At 59.9% G+C, this 26,215-nt stretch overlaps 1 protein-coding gene across 8 annotated transcripts in view; it reads left to right on the plus strand.

The window, feature by feature from the left end:
- The window catches only part of BRD1 (bromodomain containing 1), a 42,990-nt gene extending 17,414 nt beyond the window's left edge, over window positions 1-25,576 (plus strand). Inside the window, exons 3-13 of one of the 8 annotated variants that reach the window (XM_087868600.1) lie at window positions 205-361; window positions 5,788-5,919; window positions 6,194-6,322; window positions 6,769-7,081; window positions 8,880-9,140; window positions 14,552-15,049; window positions 21,510-21,645; window positions 22,063-22,190; window positions 22,650-22,759; window positions 23,065-23,219; window positions 24,145-25,576. In XM_087868600.1, the coding sequence (XP_087724726.1) occupies window positions 205-361; window positions 5,788-5,919; window positions 6,194-6,322; window positions 6,769-7,081; window positions 8,880-9,140; window positions 14,552-15,049; window positions 21,510-21,645; window positions 22,063-22,190; window positions 22,650-22,759; window positions 23,065-23,219; window positions 24,145-24,328 (2,203 nt within the window). In that variant the 3' untranslated portion in view covers window positions 24,329-25,576. The other 7 variants (XM_045815444.2, XM_087868599.1, XM_087868601.1 and 4 more) reach the window with 7 other exon arrangements.
- The last annotated feature ends 639 nt before the right edge of the window (window positions 25,577-26,215 follow it).

The following is a 26,215-nucleotide window of genomic DNA, read 5'->3' on the forward strand; positions in this document are numbered from 1 at the left end:
CTCGCGTGGCTTACAGCGGGTGTGACTGTGGGTAGCTGGAGGTCGGCCTGGTCCTGTGCACCATGGACGGCTGGAGGGCTGAGCATAGACCATCAAGTACGGACATTGGCTTGTGAAAAGTGACCCTGTTCTTTCTAGTTTCCACGATGAAAACATGTTCCTGTGCTCCTTTAAAGCTAAACTCTTGAGTTTTCCGTGTTTTAGATTAAATAGGATTGCGAATCAGGTGGCCATCCAGCGGAAGAAGCAGTTCGTTGAGAGAGCCCACAGCTACTGGCTGCTCAAAAGGCTGTCGCGGAACGGTGCCCCCCTGCTGCGGCGACTCCAGTCCAGCCTGCAGTCCCAGAGAAGCACGCAGCAGGTACGTGGCATCTCCTGCTCTCCCGACACACGGGGCCGACACAGCAGCTCCCGTCCCGCCCCAGGCTCTGGTCTGCAAGCCCCGTCTGGTCCGGTGCTAGACGCGCCCACGGGCCTGTGTCTGCTCCGGGCTGTGTGAGCTGTGGTTGTGTGGGTGACTCTCATCTGTCCTTGTTTCTGTACATGTTGGGGGCGCCCAGGGAAGTTGTTAACCGTGCTGGTCATGTGGGGTGGGCGTGCCGGGGGTGGGGGGAGCAGCAGGAGGTGAGACCTGGGCCCCTAGGACCTGGGTTTGTGTGCTGGGCTGGGAGTTTGAGTTTTGGAAACGTGCAAGGAGTGGTTTGTTTCTAGGGCTTTGCTCTGAAGGCCTGCTTCACGTTGACCACATTGGGGGGAGGGAGGGGGACGAGAGCCCCGATGAGTGAGAGGAAACGGGCTTTGCCTTTTAAAAAGAACAAAACCAGACAAGCTCTTGTGTTTTAGTACATCTGGTTTTGTAGAACCATCTGAGAGTGCGATGCGGTTCTGGAAGGATGGATTTGGAGAGTAAGAAATTGGCTCCATGAGATGTCACAAACATAAAAGGAAGACAAAAATGGTTCTTCGGCACATGGCCCAGAATTCTTGAGTAGCGCACTTCGTGCTGTGGGGAGCGGGCAGCTTGGTAGGGAGAGCTGTGTCTGTGATTGGCCTTGGGCTAGGCCACCTGCTCAGGCTAGGAGGCCGGGGGGACACGGCAGAGAGTGCAGTCTCCTTGCTGCTCTTTCTCTGCCATTCTGGGCACATAGCGGAAACTGTCCTTCCCGAGGGTTCATGTCGGATTGCCGTGTGGGTGCTGTGCTGCTGTTGTCTGAAAGGCTTTGCTTCTCTCCTTCGATTCTGAGTCACCAGGTGGCTGTGTGTGTCGGAAGGGACACCGTCAGACTCGGCTGGACGCTGTGCTCCCTGGACCCACTGGATTCCTGGTTTGTGGGGTTGTCTGGGGGTGCGGTCACCCCCTCTGCGGTGTGCTGGGCTCAGGCTACAGCTCCCTGGAGGGAGCTTGGCTGTACCAGGCGCGGATCCGTCCCTCGTGTCGCCACCCTCCCCGTGCCGGCAAGGGGCGGCCTAGATGAGTGTCTGGCTGTGTGGTGATGACACCCCGTTCACCCCATATGTCAGGAGAGGTAGCTCCTGTATGTCTGCTGTCCCTCTGTCTTGGTCACAGCTGGAGACCCAGGTCAAGTGTGACCCTCTTCTCATTGCCCCTGGCCTGGAGGATGGTGGGGAACCGTTCACCTTGACTTTTTTTGATTCTATGGCCAAAAAAGATTCAAAATATTAGCACATTTAAGTGCTCAGTTAAAAAAAAATGTAGGTTTTAACATCTTTTCTATACTTTTTGAAAACCACAGCAAAAGTGAAGATTCTGGGCCTCTGTGGGGTTGCCCTTAATCCTTTTTCATCTCTGGGGAAGGAAGGGCGTGTGTCTTGGAGCCGATGCCCCTCTGAGGTGTGGTGATTGGGCCGACCCCCCCGGTGGTCCAGGCCGGTGCCTGGTGCCCTCAGCACTGTCTGAGTCACTTCCACGGATGTCCAGGGTTGCTGGGCCAGGGGCTGCTGGGTGGCGTGTTCCAGTGTACTGAAGGGGGCCCGCTTAATCTGGGGTCCCGGTGATGCTGGATGCACGCACCCTTGTGGCCAGGCTGCTCCAGTGTCCCGAGGTGCGCCGGGCTGTGGGCTGGCGCGGACGCGTCCCTTGTGTGGTGCACCTGCCGCCCGCCCTGGGGGCCACACGCAGCCTGCACACGCTTGGGCCTAGGCCCTCAGAATCCCTGCTAACCCGCATCACACTGGAGGTCTCTGTTAGCGACGTCCGCTTCAGTGATGAGCTGCCTGTTCGTCCCTTCCCTTCTCCCCTCTGGGGATGGCGTTGGTGTTTGTGCCCGTGGGACACGTGGGCCAGTGGGAGTGACCTGCCTGGGGCTGCCACGTATGAAATACACGTGTAGGGACAGGAACGTGAGCTGTGGGAGTGTTCGTGTCCTCGGCAGGAGGGACCGCCTAGGCTTGAGTCTCTCTGCACAGCTTGAATGTGGGTGTCCTGGAGCGCACCTGGGTGGAGTGCACCTGGGGTGACCTGCAGGGTGAATTCCTGTGGGGTGAGTTAGTGTGTGGTTGTTGGAAGCCCCCTGGGCAGCCTGCATAGGCGCCCCGGAGTCGCCCTGTGGAGGGACTGCATCCAGACTGTCCTTTCCTGCTTTACCCTGTAGGGCTGATGACTTTGCGGGGTCCAAAACAGTAACGTTCCACGTGGAACATTTAGGGCTTAGTGTAATGTTCATATGTTTTTGAAAATTGGGGCGTACTTGATGTTAGGGTTTAACTGGACTCGTTTGTCTGTATTTCTGGGTGCCCACTCTGGGCCAGGCTGTGGAAGAGGTCAGGTGCAGCCCTTCCCTCCCATGGCTGACCTTGCAGTGGGGAGATAGACAGATGGGACAAGCTGGTCCAAGAGCGAGGTCCCCCACGTCCAGGCAGGCAAGGTGCCTCGGGTGCCGGGCCCTCAGGTTGGCACTGCTGGACGCTGCCGTACACAGTGGTCTTGGAGGAGCTGCCTCTGCTCTTCTGGTCTGGCCTGGAGCACAGGGTCCCTGTGGGCACCTTCCTGGGGCCTTCATGGCCCAGTCTCCAGAGCCCATCTTCCACCATCCTCAGACGCTGGTTGGGATGAGGGTCAGTGGGCGAGTGCTGGGGGCAGGTGGAGGGCAGAGCTCCTGTGTGTCCTGTCCTGCATGCCCTGGAGCCAGCATATCATATCTCTGGCCCAGTGCGAGGCTTCTCTCTGATGGCGTCTCCCCTTCCTCTCTTTGGGACCTCGCGGGCACCTGCTGTGCCGGGGCTGAGCTTGTGGCCTTCCACCCAGCTGCTGTGGGCGTGAGGTTCCGCAGTGGGGCTGGGTCCCTCTGTCCGTCCTGCTGCAGGGCAGGGAGTGCTGCCTCAGGGATCTTGAGTCCTTGGTGGTGTCCTGGGACTCGGATGGATGTGCTAGGTCCTCACCTCTTGGGCCTGGCCTGCCCTGTCCCCTCCTTCCAGTACCCTCCCGTTCTTCAGGAAGGTGGTAAACATGGGGTTCTGAAATTCTCTTTCCTGATAGCTTTTCGGTACCAGAAGCCGCTTTGCTTTTCTTCCACTTCACGTTGTCTTCCCGGGTAGGTTTCGTGGAGGAAATCAAACTCACTGGACAGCAGAGTCAGGAAACTCAGGTGCTTTTGTGTGGATGGACCTGCTGAAGCCTGCATGTCAGGGCTGGGTCCTGTCCAGCAGGCGTCGTGTTCGGGGGCCGCGGAGGGCGGCCATGTACGCTGTCTCCCAGCTAGGACCGTGAGCGCCATGGGCAGCGCAGCTGGGGGGGGGGAGCACCCACCGCGTTCCTTCTGCTTTGTGGGATCGCCAGGCTCCATGTCCTCTTGGTTGATGTTTTCGGAGTGTTTATTCAGACCAATAGACAAGGGGATTTTCAGATGCTTTTGGGGAATTTGGTTTGCTAAATCTACTTTTTAATGTATTTATTGGTCACGTTTATACAGCTGATGTCGCTGTTAACTCCTACTTAGTGCGTGAGATTTTGACGATTTTTAAGTAGGCTCCACAGCCACTGTGGGGCTCGAACTCATGACCCTCAGATCAGCAGTGGCACGCTCCACTGACTGAGCCAGCCGGGCACCCCAATGCCTGAGACTTAAATAACGTTAAAACAAGCTCTGTGATTGGCGTTGGCGGAGTGGGAGAGGGCCTGGAGAGGAGGCCCTGGCCCAGCCTTCCCGGCCCTTTGATAGCAGGGAGGGTCTTGGCAGCCTCGCCAGTGACTCTCTGCCCTCAGACCCTGAAGTGAGGACACCATGTCACAGCCCCCTGTGGCCTCAGGGTCGAATCTTGGCAGTTGTCACCTGCCAGGTGCTCAGATTGAGACAGAATGAGGGGTGCCTGGGGGTAGGGCCCTGCCTGGCAGGTGCGCCGTTTCAGCTGTCTGGGTGCGGCGGGCTGGACACCTGAGGGACAGAGGCTTCCAGACGGAGAGAAGGGGGTCTGACGCCTGTGGAGTATGTCCCCGAATCCGACGGTGAGTGACTTGTCCGAGGCCGTAGGTATGTGTCTGCAGAGCAGTGAGGTAAAGTCACCGGAGCTGGGGAACGTTCTCTCAGTCCAGGGTGTCATGTGCGTGCATGTGCAGTGGGCATTCTGGACCGCTGTGATCAGGGGCCCCGGCCATGTGCTGGAAGACAGCACAGGGACAGACGTGAGCGTCTTAGCATAGCTGGGGTTCAGGGGCGGGGGGAGAGTGCCCCAACTGCTCCTTCCTCTGCCATCTGCACTGGCTCTGCCCCAGGAGCTGTGGTTGGGCAGAGGGGGGTCTTCCGCTGCTGCGCAGACAGACCCAGAGGGGTGCTCAGCTCCCCGGCATATGGCCTTTGTGGGCTGTCCATATGCTGCGCCAGCACGCGGGGTCTGGAGCTGAGGACAGGCAGCAGCCGCAGGAGTAGATGGTGACTCCTGGGCCTGGACAGACCTTAAGGGACAGGAAGGGAAGTGTGGGGCTGCGAGTGAGGGCAGTGGGACCGTGTGGGGGCCTAGGGAATGGCCGACCTGGTCCTGGGGCAGGTCGGGGCAGCGAGGGACGCATGGACGGGAGCATGGAGGGCCTTGGGTGGAGATTTCCTGGAGGCCGAGCGCCGCTCTGTGCTGGGAAGGTCTCTGGCTGTCGCGTGGGGACGTCCTCGGCTGCTGTGGGGCTTGTGTTTCGGTCCGGCTGCTCCCTGGTGTCTCCGGCACGGCCAGAGCGGCAACTCCTGCGTCGTGGTCCGAGGTGCACCGGGCAGGGCCGCCGTCTGTCTGCTCTTCACTGCCCGCCATCTCCTTGCTCTCTGGGTACGGCATGTTTATTTTTGAAAACGCCGGAATGGAAATGGGTCAGTCGAGGGCTGTGTTGAGGTCAGTGGCACGTGTGTTTTGCCGAGGAAGGAGGCGGCGCTCAAGTGGGGACCCCACGCGGGCCGATTTCCCAGCCGCTGGGTGTGGGCGTGCCCCTGGGGTGTGCTCCCCGGGCCGCTCGTCCGTGCCCCGTGTCCTGGCCGGGGCGGCCACGGCCCCGACGGTGCCCTGCTCCCCTCAGCTCCTCCTGTGCGGGGCCGAGACGCCGGTCCCTGAGCTCGTGCGCGGCGCAGGTCCGGCCGGCTCTTGGCGTCCATAGCGTGCCGGCCTCGCACGACCCGCACTGCCGTGTGGGGCGCGTCCGTGCGCGCGGACGTCGGCTCGGGGCTCGTGGCTCTGCTGGTGGGCGCCCCGGCTGCCTGTGGGGAGGGCTGGGCCTCCGTGGGCGGCCCGTGTTCCGGGGCCCGTGTTCCCCCGCGAGCGGCGGTGCGGCTGACTTCGGCTTCATTTCCTCAGAGAGAAAACGACGAGGAGATTCAAGCTGCCAAAGAGAAGCTGAAGTACTGGCAGCGGCTGCGGCACGACCTGGAGCGTGCGCGCCTGCTGATCGAGCTGCTGCGCAAGCGGGAGAAGCTCAAGCGGGAGCAGGTGAGGCCCCGCGCCCCTCGGAGCAGCCCTGGGGCTCGCGTGGCCGGCCGTGCCGTGTCTGGGATGGCGTGGGGCCGGGGAGGCGGGGAGCGAGGCCGGCACGCGGTGGGTGTTCGGGGGCGCCCCGTGTCACGGGCCTGGTCAAAGGCGCTGGGCGGTGGTGGGCGGCAGCTGAGACGGAGTGCGCCAGGGCATTCGAAGCAGGCACCTCGAGGGGCCGTGGAAGGCAGGAAGGGCATGTGGCGGGCATCACAGCCGGTGCCGTGTTCCGCAGGTGAAGGTGGAGCAGATGGCCCTGGAGCTGCGGCTGACCCCGCTCACGGTGCTGCTGCGCTCCGTCCTCGACCAGCTGCAGGAGAAGGACCCGGCTCGGATATTTGCCCAGCCGGTGAGCCTGAAGGAGGTGGGTGTTCACACGCCGGGCCCGCGCGGGACGGGGCTCGCCCTGCTCCTTACGTAGAGGCTGTTCGCTAGGCACAGGGGTGCGCTTGTCTCCTCCTAGTGTTTCGTTTTTATTTAACACATTTCCTTTTAAGTTATCAAAGTGATAGTTTCATTGCGAAGTAGGGGGACCGAGAGGCCCGGGTTCCCTCGTAGAGAGAAGCCGTCCGTGGACGGCGGCTCTGCCCGGAGGAGCGCACCGGTGGCTGTGTCCAGTCTGGGGAGTTGAGTCAGAGGGGCCCCTGCGGGAGGCGGGTGTACGTGGGGCGCGTCTCTGCGCTGCACTGTCTGCTGTGTGAGAGGCCCCGGTGCCGTGCGTGTGCGCGTGCGTGTCTTGTGCGGGGTTGTGTAGGACGAATAAGAGTCCTTCTTTGTTTGTAAATGCTTATTTTTCCTCCCTGAAATTAGGTACCAGATTATTTGGATCACATTAAACATCCCATGGACTTTGCCACAATGAGGAAACGGTTAGAAGCTCAAGGGTATAGACACCTCACTGAGTTTGAGGAGGATTTTAATCTCATTGTAGATAACTGCATGAAGTACAACGCCAAGGACACGGTGTTCTATAGAGCCGCCGTGAGGCTGCGCGATCAGGGCGGTGTCGTTCTGAGGCAGGCCAGGCGCCAGGCGGACAGCATCGGCTTCGAGGCGGCCTCGGGGATGCACCTGCCTGAGCGGCCTGCTGCGGCCCCCCGGCGGCCTTTCTCCTGGGATGACGGTAAGCACCAGCCCCTGAGCTCAGGCCCCGGTGGGAGCACGCTCTTGCCCGCAGACCGCGTCCGCACGGCCCAGTGGGACTAGAACGCGAGCCGCATGTGTGACCGTACGTTTTCCAGTAGTCTCTTGGAGAAAGAAAGGAGTTTAAAGACATGTTTTTAACTTAGCACTCCTAACGTATTGTGGTTTTAACACATAATTACCATAAAAATTATGGAGCATATTTTCCATTGTTTTTTCATTTTTCTTTGCCATGCAGTGTGTGTTTTATACCCCTTCCACATTTGTTTGTGTTTTGGGGCCCATTAGAGAGAGACACGTGGCCAGTGGCCCCGTAGGGAACAGCCTGCGTCTGAATGATACAGACCAGGAAGCAGTTTGGTTGGGGGCTGAACCCCGGGTGGGTCTTAATCCACTTCCGACGACGTCTTGTGGCTGAGGGAAGGCCTCAGGAGTGGCCAGCGCCCCTGGACTCTGGCCTCCAGTCGTCCTCGCGCCGCCATGGGCCTCTCAGATGGGGCACAGCGGTCTGTTCGCTTGTTCGTATCCTTGGAGACGGTGGGGGCTGCCTTCCCTGGACCTTGCCCGGGTCACGATGCTCTGGCCACCGTGTGACCTCCCTGGAACAGGAAGGGGCTTGTGGGCTTTGAGGACATGGGCATATTGGTCCCCATGGGGTTTTCTCAGTAAAGTTCCGCACCCACGTTTTCACTAGGGATAAACTCAAGGATGAGAAGTCTTCAGTTTTTTCCGTATTTGTGCAGGGAGGTGGCGGAGCTAGTGAGCACGCGTCCCGGGCCGCGGATGCGCCTCCCTGCCTCCCCGTTCAGTCCGTGTGGGCACCAGCTGCCTTCACGGTGTGCCGGGGCCCATGGGCTGCCGCTGGGTGGGTGTCACTCGTCTGCTTAAAGAGTGAAGATCTGACGAGGCCATTTTTGGGAGGCCTTCAAATGACACGATTTTTGTTTATGTGAACATTTTTGAGGCTGTTATTTGTGAAATTTTGTCAGAGATGGTATGGATACAAGCGAGGCCGTTAGGTTTTAGCCATTTTTATTTTGCAATACTAATGTCTCGTTCCTTCGTGAAAGCTCAGATGCTTCTGGTAAACTAAAGCTTGTCTGTGGAGGAAGGTGCCCCTCGCAGCTGTGCTTGGCTTCTGTCTCCTCCCACCCTCCCTCCCCTCTTAGATCGAAAGAGCTGTTTCTTTCTTAGCCATCTTTTGCTAATTTCAGGTAATTTGTGTTTTATAAATTTTGTTGTTTTGGTGAAGTTCAAGTTGCTAGGGATGTTGATAGTAAATATGCCTGAAACTGGGAACGATCTGTGTGCTGTGTGGCCTGGTTTTAGGAAAGCCCCACAACGGCCTGGGTCTGAAGACCAGCTGAGACGTGAGCCCCAGCCAGGTTGCACCCTTGCCCCTGTCTGCACAGGTGGCCCTGTGCATGTGGTCAGTGGAGCGCACCTCTCTTGGGGTTCGTCCCGTTGTGCCTTCTTCCGGCCCGGCCGCTGGTCTTCACTCCAGGGCTTGGTTTGGGTGCACACCAGGAGAGGTGCTAGCCCTGCTTCCGTGCAGTGTGTCCCCGTGCGCCTGGCCAGCCCTCCAGGGATGTAGAAACTTGCCTCCAGGGGCGTCCTGACGTCCCTGGGTAAAAGCGTGTCTCCCTGTGGCAGCAGCCCGTTGTGGGTTTGGAGGGAGCGTGGAGGGCATTTGGGGCTCCCGTGGGCGGGGCCGATGCCAGTGAGGGTGTGTCGGGGGCACCGTGGTGGATGACTGACGGAGTGTCCTTTGACTTCAGTGGACAGGCTGCTGAACCCGGCCAACAGGGCCCACATGGTCTTGGAGGAGCAGCTGCGGGAGCTGCTGGACAAGCTAGACCTCACGTGCGCCATGAAGTCCAGCGGGTCTCGGAGCAAGCGTGCCAAGCTCCTGAAGAAGGAGATTGCTGTCCTTCGGAACAAACTGAGCCAGCAGCACAGCCAGCCCCCGCCTGTGGAATCAGGTATTGGAAGCTTTGAAGAGGAAGGTGCTCAGCTGGGGCAGGAGACGGGGGAGGAAGGTAAGCACGTGCTGAGTGTCGGTCTTCACTGACTCCCTAGAGCCCCTCCCGGGCTTTGGTTTCCTGTCACAGTTGGTGCCGTCTGTGCCGCACGTCGGCATTTCAGTAGTCACAAAGCTTACGACACGGAAGAAGACTATTTTTTCTTAAGTCGTTCTTGAAACACTGTTTAAAAAGCGTGGTTTAGGCGTTGTACACCGTCCAGAGTGGTTGTAGAGTAGAAGTGGCTTATATGACAGGAGGGATGGTTTTTGTGGGTCACATCAGCTCTCGAAAGGGCCGTGATGCCACCATCACTTGAATGCTCCTCTGTGATGTCCGAAGGGTGGCAGGTGACGTACAGACTGTTACCAGGGAGCAGGGATCTGACCTGGAGCTGCCTCCTGGGCCTCCCGACACGTCACGTGCACAGCGATGAGAGCTGGCGACCTTTCCTGGGGCACATGCCTGGGAGAAGAGCTGGGCATCGGGCACGTTTCTGTGCGTAGGGAGTCAATGAGGAGAGGAAACCCAGCCACCCCGCGGGAGCCCCGGGAAGCCCAGTGCTAGTGGAAACCACAGGCGGCCGCAGGTGGTGGGCCTCGTGCTCGGGACACGGACTGTCAGGGGAGCACGGTAGCCCAGTTGTTGGAGCACAGAGAGCCTGGTAAAAGACGCGCCCCGCTCCTCCGCGCGCTCTCAATGTTAGTAGAGTCCACACACTCTAGTTTGGCAGAAGCGAAGACGGCACGGGAGGACTCCCCACCGCCACACTGCTGGCAGTCGGCCTCGTCGTCTTGAGCGTCTTCGCGGCATGTCCACGGCAGAGCAGCAGGAGCAGTAACCTGTGCTGTGGGCGTCCGTGTCCGTGGGGCAGCCCCGCTGTGTGCCCGGTGCGGGCGCTCTGCGGTGCGGCCTGTCCCTGGAGGGGGTTGTGGGTGACCTTTGGTCCCTCTGAACCCGACACGGTCCTCCCGTGTCGCTGCTCCCGTTGATCCTGCTGCACGAGACGAGAGCTACAGCCCTCGAGCCTGTCCTCCTCCTGGGAGGTGACCTCTTGTGCACACAGCTCAGAATCGTTCAGGCGCCTTCCCTCGTTCTGTAGCTGCTTTGTTGCAGTTCACGGTGCCTCTGACTAGGCTCCCCTAGTGTGAGGTGCAGATTCTAGAACCTCCCTTTTGGGTGACAGGAAGAGAGGAGAGGCTTCTGGTGTTTTGGTTTTTTCTGGGAGAGGGAGGGAGAGAATCTCAAGCAGGCTCCATGCCCAGCGCGGAGCTCGACATGGGGCTCGGTTCCATAACCCTGTGATCCAGACCTGAGCCGAAATCAAGAGTCGGACGCTCAACCGACTGAGCCATCCAGGCTCCCCGGGACAGTTCCGTTCTAAAGAGCACCTGCTCTTACAAGCTTTGGTGCTGGCTGCCCCCTCTTTGCACCCTCATGGTCCTTGGGGTCCAGGGTGGCCCCAGCTGTTAGGCCTGGAGTCGGATGTACACTTTCGTCCTGTCCAGTCCCTTCCCGCTGCCTGAGCTGTCACTCTGGCTGAGCTGATCTTTTTCTCTTTGTGGAAAACCCACTCTTGATATGTTATTTGGTCCAAAAAGAGTGAGTTTGGGGAAAGCTTGTGAACCAGTCGTTCACCGTCATCGGCTGTCTGGACGCAGTGTCTTCCCCAGTCGTTCCAGCCATCTTCCTGCACAGCTCAGGTCCCCCGTCAGGCAAGCGTCCCCCCACTCCAGCCCACGTTTGCTGCTCTGAGGTCCTGGGGTCGTTTTGAAGGAAGACAGTAGGAAGACCTGACAAAAGATGGCCTGGAATCCACGTGGAGAGAGCCTTTCACTGGTGGCTGGTGGGAGTGGTGCAGGGGGGGCCCTGAGGCAGCAGTGGGACCTCCACATGAGGGGTGGGTGTCGTCCCATGAAGGTTGGCGCAGACAGCTAAGAGCTAGCGTAGAAAGGGGAGCTCGTGGTCCTTCTCGTGGGACAAGGGCCGAGAATCTTCTGAAAGGTGAGGACGCGTGGCTGCAACGTGATCCTCACCCCTCAGCACGCTGTCTCCATTGTGAGCGAACAGGGCTTACGATTGGGTTGGGCCCGCTGAGGTGCCTCCTCTGAAGGGAGGCCGCGGGGCCGTTGCTCTCATGGGGGCCCTTCCTTGCACCCTCGTGTCTGGGGCCGGCGCTCCTGCCTTGGCTCCGTCTGCAGTGCTCTGGTGGTTCTCCGGGCTGGTGCGCGGGGCTGGGTAGCCCAGTCACGGCCGCAGGCGCCTGGTGCGTGTGGTCCCCGTCCGCTGGTGCTCTCAGCTTAGTCTCTGCTTCTGCCTGGAGTTTGGTCCTGTTGACTGACTGGGTGCAGTCGTGAAGACAGGTGGCTTGGGGAGAACGGCAAGCTGTGGGCCAGCAGGGCGCAGGGTGCCGTCACCCAGTCGCCGGCCAGGCCTTTCCCTTCCAGTCGCTGGGATTTACGTCGTGCTTGGAGCTCTGGCCTCGTGTTCTCTTTCCCCTCAGGCTCCCTCAGGCCTGCTCCAGTCGAGTGCAGCCGAGAGTCCCCACGGTGTGCGGGGCTGTGGTTTGGCAGGCCCCGCTGCAGTGGGAGAGGACCCTGTCGTGTTTCATGTTTGTAAGAGGTCTCCCCGGTCTGCAGTGTGCAGAGGTGGTGTTTTGTCCCTCGAGGATTGCTAGAGGAAGTCCGAGGCAGGGGTAGTGGTAAGACAGCGTGCAGTCCGGGGTCACGGGAGGCCAGTGCCTCACACTGGAGCCTGCCCAAGTTTTCTGTGGCTTTGATGTGGACGCATTTGGTGTCGTTGGCGAGTGGCTGACCTGCAGACGGAGCTGCCTCTTCGGATTTTCCAGAGGAGCTAGTTTCAGATCCTGAACGGGGAGCCGTGTGGCTCTTACGAGGGAGTGAAGTTTTGGACTTTGATGTTTATGTTTACAAGTCTAAGTCAAACGGAGTCTGTTCTATTCTTATGTGCAGTTAAACGACATAATAGAAGCCAGTGACTTTTCACAAGTGACGTTCACATTTGTGTATTAATTTCCAGTGTGCTGTCGGCTCAGGGTCCTGACCGGACACGCCCGCCCGGAGGGGCTGGGCAGGAGAGGGGGGTGCCGGCTGACGGGCACAGTGGTGCAGCTATGGGGCTCACCAGGCACCGGCGCTCTTTTCTTACGGGTGAGGAGAGTGAGGCCCAGGGCTTCAGCAGCCCCCATGGTGTGGCAGCTGGTGGTGGCAGTGGTTTGCACCTGGTCACCTAGTAGCCCTTGACGGCTGGCCCCCATCTGCCCGCCCTTTCATGCCTCAGAAATGCTTCAGTGAGCTGCCCAGGCTGACCACAGAGCAGGGACGATGGACAGGCAGAGCGTTTGTGGCTGTGCCCCAGGCCGCCTTCGGGTAGAAGGAAGGGTGGGGAGGCCCCTCTGATGACGTCTTCACCTTTGTGTCTGGTGAGGGGTGTGAGGGCAGGAGAAGGTCCTCTGTGGGCTGAGCATGAGATGAGGAGAAGGTGTGCGTGGACCTCGGCGGCCCGGGGCCTTGTGTACCTGGCCAGGGATGTGGGTGCCTTGGCAGCCTGCCGCCCAGGCAGGGGTGGGCAGGCTCAGCAGGCTGAGCCAGGACGGGAGTCTGAGGTGGGAGCACGGACAGGGCATGCGAGGAGGGGGCTCAGGAGAGCCTGGGGAGGGAGTTGCTCCCTCAGGCTCTAGTGGCCGCTCCCTGGTGTTGCCGAGGCCCACCTGGCTAAGATGGAGGCGGGCCTCTGGCCGTGGCCGTGACCGTGGCCCCATGCTGGCCACAGGGATTGGGGCAGGGCTCCTGGTGCAGTGGTCAGGATGGGGGCCCGGCGTGGGGGCCCGAGGGAGAGGCCACAGGCGGGGACAAGGGGCAGGTGGTGAACTGAGGTGCGTGGTCAGGGAAGGGGCAGCAGTGGTTCCTTTCGTGAGTTTGCGTGGGCCGCAGGCGTGAGTGCCTGCCTGGCCTCAGGGTTCTTGGGAAAGCTTCCCAGCAGCAGCAGCTCTTTGTGGTCTCCAGTTTCCATTTGCTCAGTCTCTCTGGGTGGTTCTGAATGTTATATTCAGGGACTTGACGGGACAGGCAGGAAGAACTCTGCCCCGTGTCAGTCAGTGTCGTTCGTGGTTCAGTGTTTCCGCGTCACGGACACCCGACAGTCCACTCGGGCAGTGGTGCAGCCGTGGTGGGGGGACACACGAGAGGACTTGTGTCCCATCTGCCGCGGACTCTCACTCGGCCTTCTGCTGAGGAAACGCTCCCTTGGGGTTTGGGTCCCTGTGACGTGCTGTGTCCAGCTTCGAGGGGCGTCGCCAAGCAGGGCTGTGTCTGGGATGAGCAGAGCCCCCACCGCTCCAGCGGCTTGAGCCTTGCTTGGCTCCTTCTCCTGTTCCTTAGGGAGAATTCTCAGGACATTTGCCCTGAGACATGAGTGGGACCCAGGAGCTGTGCAGCTTTCTGCTTTCAAAATTACCAGATTTAAAATACTACTTTCTTCTGTATTTTTACATGGTTTGGGGGCAGTTTGAAAGTTTAATAAAATAAAAAGTGTACTTAAATGAGGATATATATACCACTTAGGGTCATTTAAATTGTTAGTCTTGGTTTTATATCACACGTCTTGTAGCCCAGAGCGGTGGCCTGTCCCAGAGGGCTGCACCCTCACCCGGCCGGCCTGCTTGGTCCCTGCAGGACCTCCTCTCCGGGCACTGGGATAAAGCTGTGTTCCGTTGGGTCTTTAGACTTTGTGTTTTTGTGTTAATAGTCTTCTTCCAAAGACTTTTTATTTTTGAAGTCAGATTCGAGAAAAAGAATCTACATTAAATAACTTTTCACAGTATGGCGTAGATGGTAGTGGAGAGCCGAGTGGGAGGTTTTCCCGCTCCTGTGAGTCGTTCCCAGCCACCCGCCACTCATCAGATGGGCCTTCTCATCAACCCAGAGAGAACACCCTGGTCAGAGGTCAGATTTACATGCTCGTGTCCTGCTTGCTGACCGTGTGGCCCGGGTCAGGACTGTGTGGGAATGCCCAGTTAGCCCCCCTAGTTGTGGGAAGTATTTTTCTTCCTCCAGGTAAGTGAACGGTTGATTGTGGAAATTGTCATGAACTCAAATGATGTGTTAGTACTGGCATATGTGGAGGGAATCCGCGACGGTCGTTTCCAGAGAGTAACTTGTACACCTGGGCCCCTGGAGCCCGGGCGCCAGGCCACCGCCGTCTTCGGTGTTAGGGAAGCGCACACAGTGTCACCCGACGGCCCCGGGCCCCGGGCCGCTGCGGCCCCTCCCTGTTTGCAGACAGTATGTGTGATGCTTTGTTTCCTTAATTGAATTAGTATTTTGGTGGACTTCACATTTATAGTAAGTTTTATAATAGATTTTATAATTATCAGTTTTCAAAAATCACTTTATTTATAATTTTTTCAGGAGATAAATCTCCCCCTAAACTTGAACCATCAGATGCATTACCTCTTCCTTCAAACTCGGAGACTAATTCAGAACCACCAACCCTCAAACCAGTAGAACTCAACCCCGAGCAGAGTAAACTATTCCAAAGAGTCACATTTGATAACGAGTCACATAGCACTTGCCCTCAGAGCGCACTGGTAATCGGACACCCTGCACAGCCCACCCTCGCCAGTAGTGGCGATGCGCCGGCGGCGGCGGCCTCCGCGGTGGCGGAGCCAGCAAGCGATGTAAACAGACGCACTTCTGTTCTCTTCTGCAAATCGAAAAGTGTAAGCCCCCCAAAGTCTGCCAAGAACACTGAAACCCAGCCAACTTCTCCTCAGCTAGGGACCAAAACCTTTTTGTCTGTAGTCCTTCCGAGGTTGGAGACTCTTCTGCAGCCAAGAAAAAGGTCGCGGAGCACCTGCGGCGACTCTGAGGTGGAGGAGGGGTCCCCGGGAAAGCGCCTGGACACAGGTAAATGCCACGGAGCGCCGTGTTCTCTCCTCCAGGGGTGTTGGTGGAGCTGCCGGGCGGTGGCCCCAGCCGCGGTTCGCGGGGGACGGTCCGAGGGCCGCCGCGGGGTTCCTTTGCAGGTGGCGCCACCGCAGGGGGCCGGGGGCCGGGTGGGCCTGGCGGGGTCGTGTTGCGCACGCTGTGTGTCCCGGCACAGGGGGGCGCGTGGGCGGCCGCGTCTGGCTCTGGGAGCGGGTCCGATGGCGTGGGCCCGGGGCTCGGAGGGGGCCTGCCCCCGGGCTGCGGTGCCGCGTGGCACAGTTGACCAAAGAGCGCTGTGACGTTCCCTCGCTGTCCCGAGGCGGTGTCCTGTCCGCGAGCTGCCGAAGGAACACGAGAGCCTGTCAGTCGTTCGGCGCCGGGCTTCTGTCCTCGAGTTCTTTGCTTTGCCGGGAGGCTCCGGGCAGGTGTCGGGGCAGCAGCAGCCTTGTGGCGGGGTTCGCACCGTGCGGGGCTCCCGCTGAGAGCTGAGGAGGCCGGGCCGCCACGCCAGCACGACTGTTGCTCGTTCCTGCGTCTGTCCGGCCATGGCTGTGCCTCTGACGCCTCCTCCTGGTGGCGCGCTCGGACGTGCGTGTCCTCCGGGTTCTTGCTGGGGATGCGGGGCCGCCTGTCACGTCGACACACAGAAGTGCGTTTTCGTCGGGTGGCTTCTCGGGCGGGTGAGGCGGGGGGACCGCACACGCCGCCCCAGCCTTCGCGCTGGGGTGTGCTCCCCCCACCCCCCCCCCCCACTAGCACGAGCGTCCTTTTGTTGCCCGGATCACTTCTTAGGAATTTTATTTTAACGTGTGGAACATTCACTTTAATTTTATAGAAATCCTTTGTTCTCGTGCTCACATTGTGTTGGGTTAAAGCTTTGTTTCTGTTTCCAAGTAATGTGAAGCTGCGCGGGGGATTCCTAGGCCGTAGACGGCGCTCAGTGCAGCGCTCCCTAGTCTCTGAGACCGCACGTGGCCTGTCCCAGCCAGGCTTAGGGAAAGGCTCCTTCCGCGTGTGGTGCGCGTGCGCTGAGGTCCCGTCCCCGCACGAGGAGGTGAGCCAGAGCGTGTCGTGCCGTGGGCACCCGGGCGTAGCTGCTCGGACATCGTTCAAGGCTCCGGGCCCCATGCCAGAGCCTTCGACCGCGGCCCAGGTGCAGGGCGGCGCCGGCCAGGGGCCTCCGCGGCCCAGGTGTACCACGAACCTGGTGTCAGAGGATGGGTCCGTGGGGCCCCACGGTGGCCCTCACCCGGCCAGGCTGGTCCTGCTGTAGCTGGTGCCACCCCTGGGCCTCCCACCATCGGTGAGGCTCCACCGCTACCATGGTGGCCACGCTTTCGGGGGCCTTGGGCACCCTCGTCCTTGTAGGAAATGTCCCCTTCTTCCCACCTGTGTGCAGCCGAGTGGAGGGTCTTGCAGGTGTGTGGTGCTGACGGCAGTCCTGCAGGAGCTTCTGAGCGGGCCGCGGTGTGCGTCTGGAGGAACGTGTGCTCCCTGTGACCTGACTGACATGGGGGTGTTTGCTTTCTTGTTCCAGAGTGGCAGTAGATACAGTGGACGCATGATGAGTCCTAACGCTGTCCTGAGCGGCCCGGGAGTCTTAGTAGCCCTAGGATCTGCTCAGCACGCAGGCAGAGGGCCGCGCCGCCTCCTGCTGCCCACCCGGCACCATTGCTGGCTCCACCTCCGCTCAGCTTCCTGGTGCTCTCTGCACGCCCTGGATCGCTCGCTCCGAGGGGCGGTCTTCGCCGTCCGAGGACTTGAACTATTCTGAACCTTCCGCTTTTTCCAAAGATTCATCCGTGTGCTCTGCCTTGTAGGGGGTTTTTCTGGCGTCCCACAGCACGCTGCAAGATTCCCAAGTTAGAGTGGAAACGGGCCCGTTCACTTGGAGACACTCGGCCCCTGGGGGCCCTCCCTGCTCTCGAGTCGTGGGAAGCGCCGGTGGGCCAGAGTTAGAGCCCCTGACCCTGCTTTTCCCAGTGTCACGCCACCTGAAGCCCGCGCGCTGTCTTCTCGCTTCCTCCTTCCGCGACGCTCATCTGTTTCCCCTAACGAACAGCTGGGCTGGAACTTCTGTGCTCCCGGTCTCTGCTCCTGAGACTCCTGCTGTGTGTGCATCCCGTGGTGTGTGTGTGTGTACGAGAGACACAGAGATGGACAGACACAGAAACACAGAGAGACATAGAGATGCAATGCCAGAGACAGACACAGACACAGAGACGTAGAGAGATAGAGATAGACACAGAGACAGAGAGAGATGCAATGCCAGAGACAGACACAGACACAGAGACGTAGAGAGATAGAGATAGACACAGAGACAGAGAGAGACGCAATGCCAGAGACAGAGACAGACACACAAGAGAGACACAAGAGGCAGAGCAGACAGAGACAGACACAGACAGAGACAGGGACAGAAAAAGACACACAGGGATAGAAACAGACGCAGAGACACAGGCACAGAGAGACGGAGACGCAGAGACAGGCACAGAGAGATGGAGACGCACTAGAGAGAAAGAGAGGGAGTCGCATTCGTCCTCAGGCTGCTCAGGGCGGAGGCTGGTCTGGCGGCGCCCCCAGTCAGACTAAATGGCTTTTTCACTGTTTTCCAGGTTCTCAGTTTAACTACTAACATGCTGGGTAGCTCACTCTTTGGACCCTAACTGTTCTCTCTTACTCACCTCGGACTGGAGCCTTGCTCAGCGGCGGTTCTGGAGTGCAGAAAGATCACTGCATCCGTTCAGCCATCTTCCAAACAAAACACAAACGCCAGCACGTGGAGGACACGGGCCCCACCCCGCCCACCCCCTTCTGTAAGTCAGAGCCAGACGCCCCCGCGAGGACCAGCGCAGGTGCCGGGGAGCCGCCTGGTGTCCCTCCTCGAGCTGGCCACCGCTGGCAGGGACGCCTCCTCGGCCCATCCCGACCCCGTGGGTAGGTGCGAACGATGCCGAGCGCGGCTTTAGAGCCACGTGGCGCAGAGAGCCTGTGGCACCCGCAGACGACTTACGTGGACCGAGATTCTGATCCCGCTTCAGCAGGCCCGGAACTGGCCTGGAAGGACCAGGGGTTCCAGGTCGGGCGCGGGGTACGCGGCACAGCTGGAAGATGTGTAAACACTGATGCCTCCCCTCGCTCGTCGGCGTCTTGTTCCTGGGTTTCTACCTGGTCTCCCTTCTCCTCTTACTCGTCTCTCCCTGCCGGCCGGCCCCCAGGGAGTCCTGAGCGAGCGGGGCGGCTCTCTCTGCTCACCCTGCCGAATGCCTGCTGCACGTGCGGGAGTCCTGCCCGTGGGGCCTGGAGGCGTCCCATGGGAACCTCCCCTGCCGCCGCCGCCGCTTCGAGGAGCCGGTCTAGGCAAAAGCAGGGTGGTTGGGGTCTTATTTGCTGTGTGTTTATGAAAAGGTTGAAAAATGCACACAAAAAATGCAGTTCTATTGCCAGTAGTACAAATAAAAATGTATAAACAAAGGAACGGGTGGCCCCCAGCCCTTCAAGAGGCCGAGCGCGGTCGCTGTGCCCACCGGCTTCTGAAGCTGGCCCCGCGTCACGCCCTGGCCCGTCATGCTGGGGAGCCGGGGTAGCAGCCTGGGTGGTGGCAGGCAGAGCACTGGTGTCCACCCCACATGGCCCGTGGCGGACAGCAGTGAGTGCGGCCCACCCTGCTTCTCTGCCTCTTGCCGGGCACCAGTCAGAAGGTTCCTTAAGGAGCAGCGAGGGTGTGGCAGGTGTGGGCCTTGCCCACCTGGAGGAGCGCCAGGAGCCTCTCCCCACCTGGCAGGTGTGAGCCGTTCACCGCAGACCTCACAGCTTCTGGAAGCTTTCTTGAGCGCTTTGCTTCTGACAGTGTTGACTGGCTGTCTCAGGAGGCCCCTTGGGTCATCCCCCCATGTGGCCCAGGTGTGCCCCAGAAGGCCTTGATGGGGGGGAGCATCTGGGCCAGGGCTCGGGGTGTCGTGCCTGTGGGGGCAGAGAAGGAGGTCCTTGGTCCCGGCACAGGGTCCCGCGTGCTCTGGGGGAAAGCGGGGCGCACGTGCTGGAGGACACCGGCCTAGTCCACGTGGCCACGTTGTCTTTTGTGTTTTGTAGCGCACTGACCTGGCGTTTAGTGTTGAAAAAATTGTTTTTTTCTGAAGTAGTTTTCTAAAAGTTGGTGTGGACACGGTTTTGGCTAGGGGCTCAGGTGCTGTGTGGATGCCTGCTCTTTACGAATGGCTGGCGGGCCCATCTCTGCACAGACCCCAGAACCTGGGTGTCATTGCAAGTGCTTGTAGGGTGTCCAGGGTGGGGCCGGTGGGCTCCCTGAGCTGCAGCCGGCTGGCAGAAAGCGTCTGTCTGCACAGGGAGCCTTGGGCCGGGGAGGGGGCGGAGAGGCGGTGAGTGTGCAAGCTGGTGCCCCGGCCATTGGCCACCGGCCACCTCGAGGATGTCGGGGAGGGCTGGGGGCTTGGGGGGCCCCGTCCCGGCACCAGCAGCCTCTTCTTGTCGGGCTTGTCTGTTGCCTGCTAGTTAGCGGGTGTTCAGTGACGTTTCCTGGGTAACGGATGAACGGTGTGTGGAGCTAGTCACCGTGGACATGCGTGTCCTCTCAGTCCTCTGGGAGATCGAGGGAGCTGATCGCCTTTCTCAGACGGAGCCCCATGTTTTCACCTTTCCCCTTCGCGTCTCACGGGGAGCACGGCTTTGGGTGGTTCTTGCCTAGTACCTGGCGCAGGTGCTGTCGGTGCTGCCTTCCTGGTCGCCAAGTGAAGCCTGGAGCCACGTTTTGGGAACACGCGTGCCAGGTGTCCTTCTTCCCGGATGCCTCTGTGCAGGCGTTGGGCCCCAGTCTGACCTTGGCCAGGGGTGCTCTGGAACCGGCGTCTTGTCTTGTTTTTCTGAGTGGTCACAGCCCGTTGCGGACAGGGAGGGGTCCTAGCCGAGTTCTTGTCCGGTGCCTCGCACGCCTGTCCCGGTCGGCCCGCTCCAGCTCTGCAGGGAAAGGCACAGGCAGAAGTGATGACAGCACCTGGAGGTCAAGGGGGTCAGGTACCCAGGGAGGCCATCCGGGGTTACCAGGCCCCAGTTCCAGGTTGACCCTGCGCGTCCTTGTGGCTTGGACTGTTGCCACAGGGCCAGTCAGGTGATGTCCCGGGGTGCAGGTGGTGGCTTCGTGGCCTCGCTGCTGCCGGGTGCTGGACATGCACCTGCGGGACTGTGGCTCCGTCCTTCTGTCCGTTTGCTTGGGTGGGGCGGGCTGTCTTGAGTGGGGGTCTCTCAGCTGCCTTCTGCAGCTCCTGAGACCTGCCGGCTTTGGGGGACTCTGGGTGCTGCTTTCCTCTTCCCGGTGCCTCTGAGCCGTTGGTGAGTGTGGCTGGAGCCGGTTTCTGGCCCCGTGGCCGCTGCTCTGCTGGTGTACTTTATGGGCCACAAACGTCCAAGTCCCATCACCAAGTGCGGCACCCCAGCCACCTTCCGTTGCTGCTTGCGCGCGGGCTAGAACCACAGTAAAAGTCCTGCGTTTCTCTTTGAGGCCTGTGGTGCTGAGTCCCACGGAAACGGAGCCGGATGTCTAACAAATTCACTTAAGGAAAAGGAGTCGCTTCCGTCTGTTCCGCGAGCAGCAAAGCCTGCCCGCTGTGTGCGTATTTCTTAGCTGCGGGCACGCTCGACTCACGCGTCCGCGCCGCTGAGAAAATACAGAGCGCGCGGTAAAGCGATGAGAAACCCTGTAATCCGGCCACCGCCTTCGAAAGACATCTGAAGAACTGGATTTAACATTCTTTTAAGCATGAGAATGAGATTCTTTTTGGGAAGAACAATGTGCTGGACTCTCCAGCCGTTGCACCCCGAGGGAGCAGCCCGCCTCCCCTGCTCACCAAGCCCCGTCCCGTTCTGGCCTCGGGCTCTCCGGAGGCCGTGGTTTGGCTTTGAGAGTTGGCGTGGTTCCAGACGAAGTGTGTTTTGTTCAGTGATGTGGACTGAACGCTAGGCAGTTGCAGCTTCCCCGTGGCTTCTGTGCTGCGGGGCACGGGGCGGCCTGGGTTAGAGCGCGTTTTCTGCTTTCACACGTCTCGGGTGTTTTCGAGGTGCCTGTGTTTCCTTCGACTTGCCGTTCCCGCGGAAGCTCCCGCGTGCGAACCCGTTCTCCGTGGTGGCGTCCCCCGGCGCGGGGAGGCTCACGTGGGCGGAGTCCTTTGGTCTGGGAAGAAAGAACTGGATGCTCTTGGCTTTGCCTTTGTGGAGCCTGTGCAGACATTTCTGCTTTTCGGAGAAGAGCACCTTGTTCAGACCGCTGCTGTCTGGACTCAAAGCACTGCCGCGTCTCCTGCGTCGTCCACGCTGCGGGGGCGGGGGACACGGGGCAGACACGACGTTGTGCGGCCTCGGTCGGGGCGCGCTCTTGTGCAGCGTGGCCCCTGGCGTGCGGGACTGAGGCGTCTGTGTGCCTGTGTTGCAGGTCTCACCAATGGCTTTGGGGGCGCACGGAGTGAGCAGGAGCTGGGTGGCGCCCCGGGGAGGAGAGCTGCGCCCCGACGACGCTGTGCCTCGGAGTCCAGCATCTCGTCCAGCAGTAGCCCGCTCTGCGACTCGAGGTGGGCACTGCCCTGCCAGCTGGCCCACCTGCTCCCGCCTGCCCCGACCCTGCCGCCGTCCCCACCGGCGGTGCGTCTGTCCTGCTCTTCAGGGCCCTTGCCCTGGTTCTCTTCGTCTGCCTTGTAGAATTTAACCAGACACGGGAAATGTAACCGTTCATAAAAAATGAGCAGTTTCTGAGTCTGTGGTTATATTTATTCTTTGTCTTTTCCTCCCAAACTTGTGCCCTGATTGGAAGAGTGGCAAGCACAGCCCTGCCCGTCTGCCCCACGGAGACCCCTTTGTAACCGGGGGCCCCTCACACGCTGGCTTGTTGGGCACGGTCTGCCCCGTGTGGCTTCTGCGGGGCCCGGCTCGGGCTGCCGACGGAGCAGAGGGGAAGGAGCGCTGACACAGCCTTGCTTTCCCTCCTGCAGTTTTAGTGCTCCCAAGTGTGGCCGGGGCAAGCCCGCCCTGGTGCGCAGGCACACGCTGGAGGACCGCAGCGAGCTGATCTCCTGCATTGAGAACGGGAACTACGCCAAGGCGGCCAGGATCGCCGCAGGTGAGCCTGGGCCCCGTCCTCCGCGGGCCGTGACGCGGGCGCCTGCTCTGCTGGGCGGGATCAGGCTGGCCTCCGTCCTGGGGTGACGTGGGAGCTCCCTGGAGACCGGGACAGCGGCCGCTCGGGATGGGGGGCCATGGGGACGACAGGGACGGTTTTGTGCTGTGTCGCTTTCTTGTATGGAATACTCAGTTCCGAATGTTTCCTGGTCATGCAACTTTGGAGGCCGCCCGGTGTTAGGCTTTTCTGTCATTTGCAGCCAAATGAGGGACTGCAGGCCTGCTGGTTCCCCAGATTTCAGCATGTAGCAGAGTGTGAGGGACCTGCTGGGCTGGTGCTGGCCGCGCCGGGCTTGGGGTCAGGTGGGAGTAGCTGTCGCCGGTGCTCCTGCAGGGGGGGCCTCAGGCGTGCACGGCGCCCCACCCTCCTGATGACTCACAGTGTCCTTTCTCCGCCCAGAGGTTGGTCAGAACAGCATGTGGATTTCGACCGATGCTGCGGCCTCCGTTCTCGAGCCTCTGAAAGTCGTGTGGGCCAAATGCAGTGGCTACCCCTCCTACCCGGCCCTGGTGAGCCTCGGGGTAGCAGGGCATGGGGCCACGACCCTGGTCTGTGCATTGGGGGGGTCCGTGGGGCTGCCCTTTGGGGAGCCAGGGTACTGAGCGGTGTGGCCCTGTGCCGCGAGTCCGGGGGCCGTCCCACTGCTGTTGCAGGGCCGGGTGTCCCGTGAGCGCCTGCCGGGGGACATGCGTGCAGGGTGTCGGCTGTTGGGGGACTTCCTTCAAAAGCCACCTCAAGTCGGAGCCCGAGGAGCGTTCCGGGGGCGTGGCAGATGGGCTCGCAGACGTGACCGGCGCATGTCCTCCCTTGACAGATCATCGACCCCAAGATGCCACGTGTGCCTGGCCACCACAACGGGGTCACCATCCCGGCCCCGCCGCTGGATGTGCTGAAGATAGGTGAGCACATGCAGACCAAGGCTGACGAGAAGCTGTTCCTCGTTCTCTTCTTTGACAACAAGAGAAGCTGGTGAGTGCAGGCGTCCAGGCTGTGCAGGCGCCGGCTTTGGGCTTGCTGTCAGGCCGGGTCGATGCACCTGGGTCCTGCTGGGGGTCGTGTGGCCAGCCGACCAGGCCTGGTCTCGCTCCCTTTCTTATCTGGGTGGGTCCACGTGGTGCTCTTGTCCTGGGCTCCCAGACCCCCGACGTTGCTCGGTTCCCATGCTGTCCCCTGAGCACTCATGTGCTGCACTTTGGCGGTCTCCGCACTGAAAGCTCCCCGTCCCGGCGATGGGCTCCTCGGCACAGAGTGGCCGTGTACCACCAGCATGGGTGCGTGCGGCTGGACCGGGTTCTGCCGTGCTCTGTGGTGACCGTGAGCACTGTCACTCCGTCTTCTCTCCTCGCGTGACCTGGTCTCGGGCAGACCTGGCGGAGGCTCGTGTCCGCCTGGTCCAGTCCAAGGGCTGGTCGACTGCCCCACGGCTGGCTCCGCCTGCCTGCCCCTCCTCGCCTGGCCTTGCCCTCCCCCGCTCACCGTGCGAGGCTGTGTGCACGTGTGCCTGTGAGGGCGTGTGTGTGCGTCCGCACGCGTGTCTGTGTGTGCCCTTGGTGGCCACTCAGGAAAGGTGTGGAAGACTGATGGGTCGTGCCTGTCTCCTGCCAGCCTCCAGGATGGGGTGGCTCCTTGGCAAGTGTCGTGGAGGACACGTGGTGACGACTCGATTTTCACACCTTCCCTGAGCCCCCAGACCCTCCCAGCGTTGGCAGGAGGGTCGGGCCATGCCCCCCGCCCTCAGTCCTGAAGGCTGGTCAGGGCTGGCTACTGGAGCGCCTGGTGTCCGCTGCACGTCCCTGCTGGCCTGGGGGCTCTGAGCTGGTAGGTGGTCTGTGAAGCCCCCGCAGGTAGCCGTGCGGACAGTTCTTACCGCTCCCCTCTCTTCTCTCTTGAAAAGGCAATGGCTCCCCAAGTCCAAAATGGTCCCTCTGGGCATGGACGAGACCATAGACAAACTGAAGATGATGGAGGGGCGGAACTCCAGCATCAGGAAAGCCGTGAGGGTCGCCTTTGACCGCGCTATGAGCCACCTGAGCCGGGTGCACGGGGAGCCCACCAGTGACCTCAGTGACATCGACTGACCTGCCCGCCTTCCCGTGGCCTTGTCCATAGTGTGGATAAGCTGTACATGCGTGTATATTGTTCCAGACTTAACTTATTCTGATTTCTAGGCCTGGTTCTTTCATTCTTCCTCTCCCAGGGAGGGCAGGTTTTCTTTCCCAGTTCTCTGTGAAGCCGTCCCCGTCTGGGCGCCCTGTGAACGGCGTGGGTGCGTCTTCCGAGCTCGTCTGTGCGCATATCACAGGTCGGGCCGGAGGGTGCTGTTCGCGTCACTTTCTGTGATCGGTAGCTTTTTTTTAAAGACTTTTGAATGTTTAATAATTTTGTAAATCATACTCTTTACACGGAGTACCACTATTTAATAAGATGGGATGTAAATTTACAATGACAAATGTGTATTTTAAGAAAGAAAATGACATTATTTTGATGGTACTTTGTGGAAAGAGGTGGAGAATAAATTTATGCCGTGTACGTCACTTGCAAATCACCAAAAACACTCCGCCGCCCCCGTGAGGGCCGGGGCAGGCGCTTTTCCTCTGGGTGTCGCCGTCCTCACGTCCTGTCCGCCTCCAGCCTCCGCCCGTCTGCCCTGGCCTTCCACGGGTGTGCCTCCCAGCGGATTATTTATTGTAGAAAGTGTATTCATTTGCTTTATAATGAAAATAAATTTGCAGAAGTATATTGATATGCATTTTTATACAGGCACATAAAGATTCAACTTGCTTTGGGAGCCGGATGTGTTGGTTGTCGCGTCAATGACTCTGGCTGTGTCCTTTGATTTTGTAACTTGTAATCTTTTGTTTACAATGAGGGGCTTTCTGTAACTTGTTTTAATTTAGAACACTTTGGTAGCAATAGAAACTTTGGATACATTTTTGTATGGTACATGTGATGTATATAGAATTAGTACTTTATTTTTATTTTTAAGAGGTAAAGCATTATGTTAGGGGAAAAGGTAGGGTGGGTTTCCAAAAATGCGGTTTTTATATTAAAAAATAAAGTCAAGATTTGGACGGTGTGGCCACTTCATTCCTCCCTCACCAGGGCGCTGGGCGGGCTCGCGGCAGCCTGTCCCCGCCGGCTCATCGAGGCTCGCAACATGCCTTCATCTTAAAGTTGTCATGGGATGGCATTATTTATTATTTTACCTAATCATATTTTTATTTTAAACCGGTAGTTTTAAAATTTTTAAATGTTTTTTTCCCCCTTCAGTCTCCATTGTTTGTAACATCTCCATAGAAACTTGAAAATAAAACGTCTTCCTTTGATAGCTTGTCCTGTGTCTGACAGACGCTTCGTACCTGCCGTGGCTCCTCCAGGCCCGGCGGCCCGTGCAGAGGGCCCGCTGGCTGTGGGGGTGTCGCTGTGGGCCAGGCGCAGGCGGGACCTCCCACCCGGTCGCCCTCAGGGTCACAGGGAAGGTCGGCAGAAGGTGCTGTCCGAGTCGGAGCAGAGCGAGCTCTCCGTTACTGGTGTCCACGGGAGCGGAGTTGTGCTTCGTAGCGTATTACCGGTCACCTGGGACAGGCTGCAGGGGCGCAGGGTTCCTGGGTGGCCCTGTCCCGGACCCCAACCGGGTGCTGCCCTCGGGGTTCTTTAGAAGCCAGCCTGGCCCCCCAGGGGCTCGGGGCTCGGGACTCAGGGCTGGGGTCAGGGCTGCCGCTGAGGAAGGTGAGAGGGAGGTGCGGGAGGGGAGGCACCGCCGGCCCCCACTGGGGCTGGTACATGCTGTCCCCTTGCGGCTCTGCTGGGTCGCCTGGGGGCAACCCGCTCTGCGCCCACCGGAAGGGGGACTGGCTGCTCCCTGTTTGCCTAGGACTTCGGCACCAGCACCAGAAGTCAGCATCCCGGGAGGGGAGTCGCTTCCATCCCAGGTGGGTGGGGTGGTGGTCATCCTGCATCCGGGC

The sequence above is a fragment of the Ursus americanus genome, chromosome 17 (assembly GCF_024610735.1).
Source record: "Ursus americanus isolate L20-20 chromosome 17, mUrsAme1.1.p, whole genome shotgun sequence".
Taxonomy (NCBI): domain Eukaryota; kingdom Metazoa; phylum Chordata; class Mammalia; order Carnivora; family Ursidae; genus Ursus; species Ursus americanus.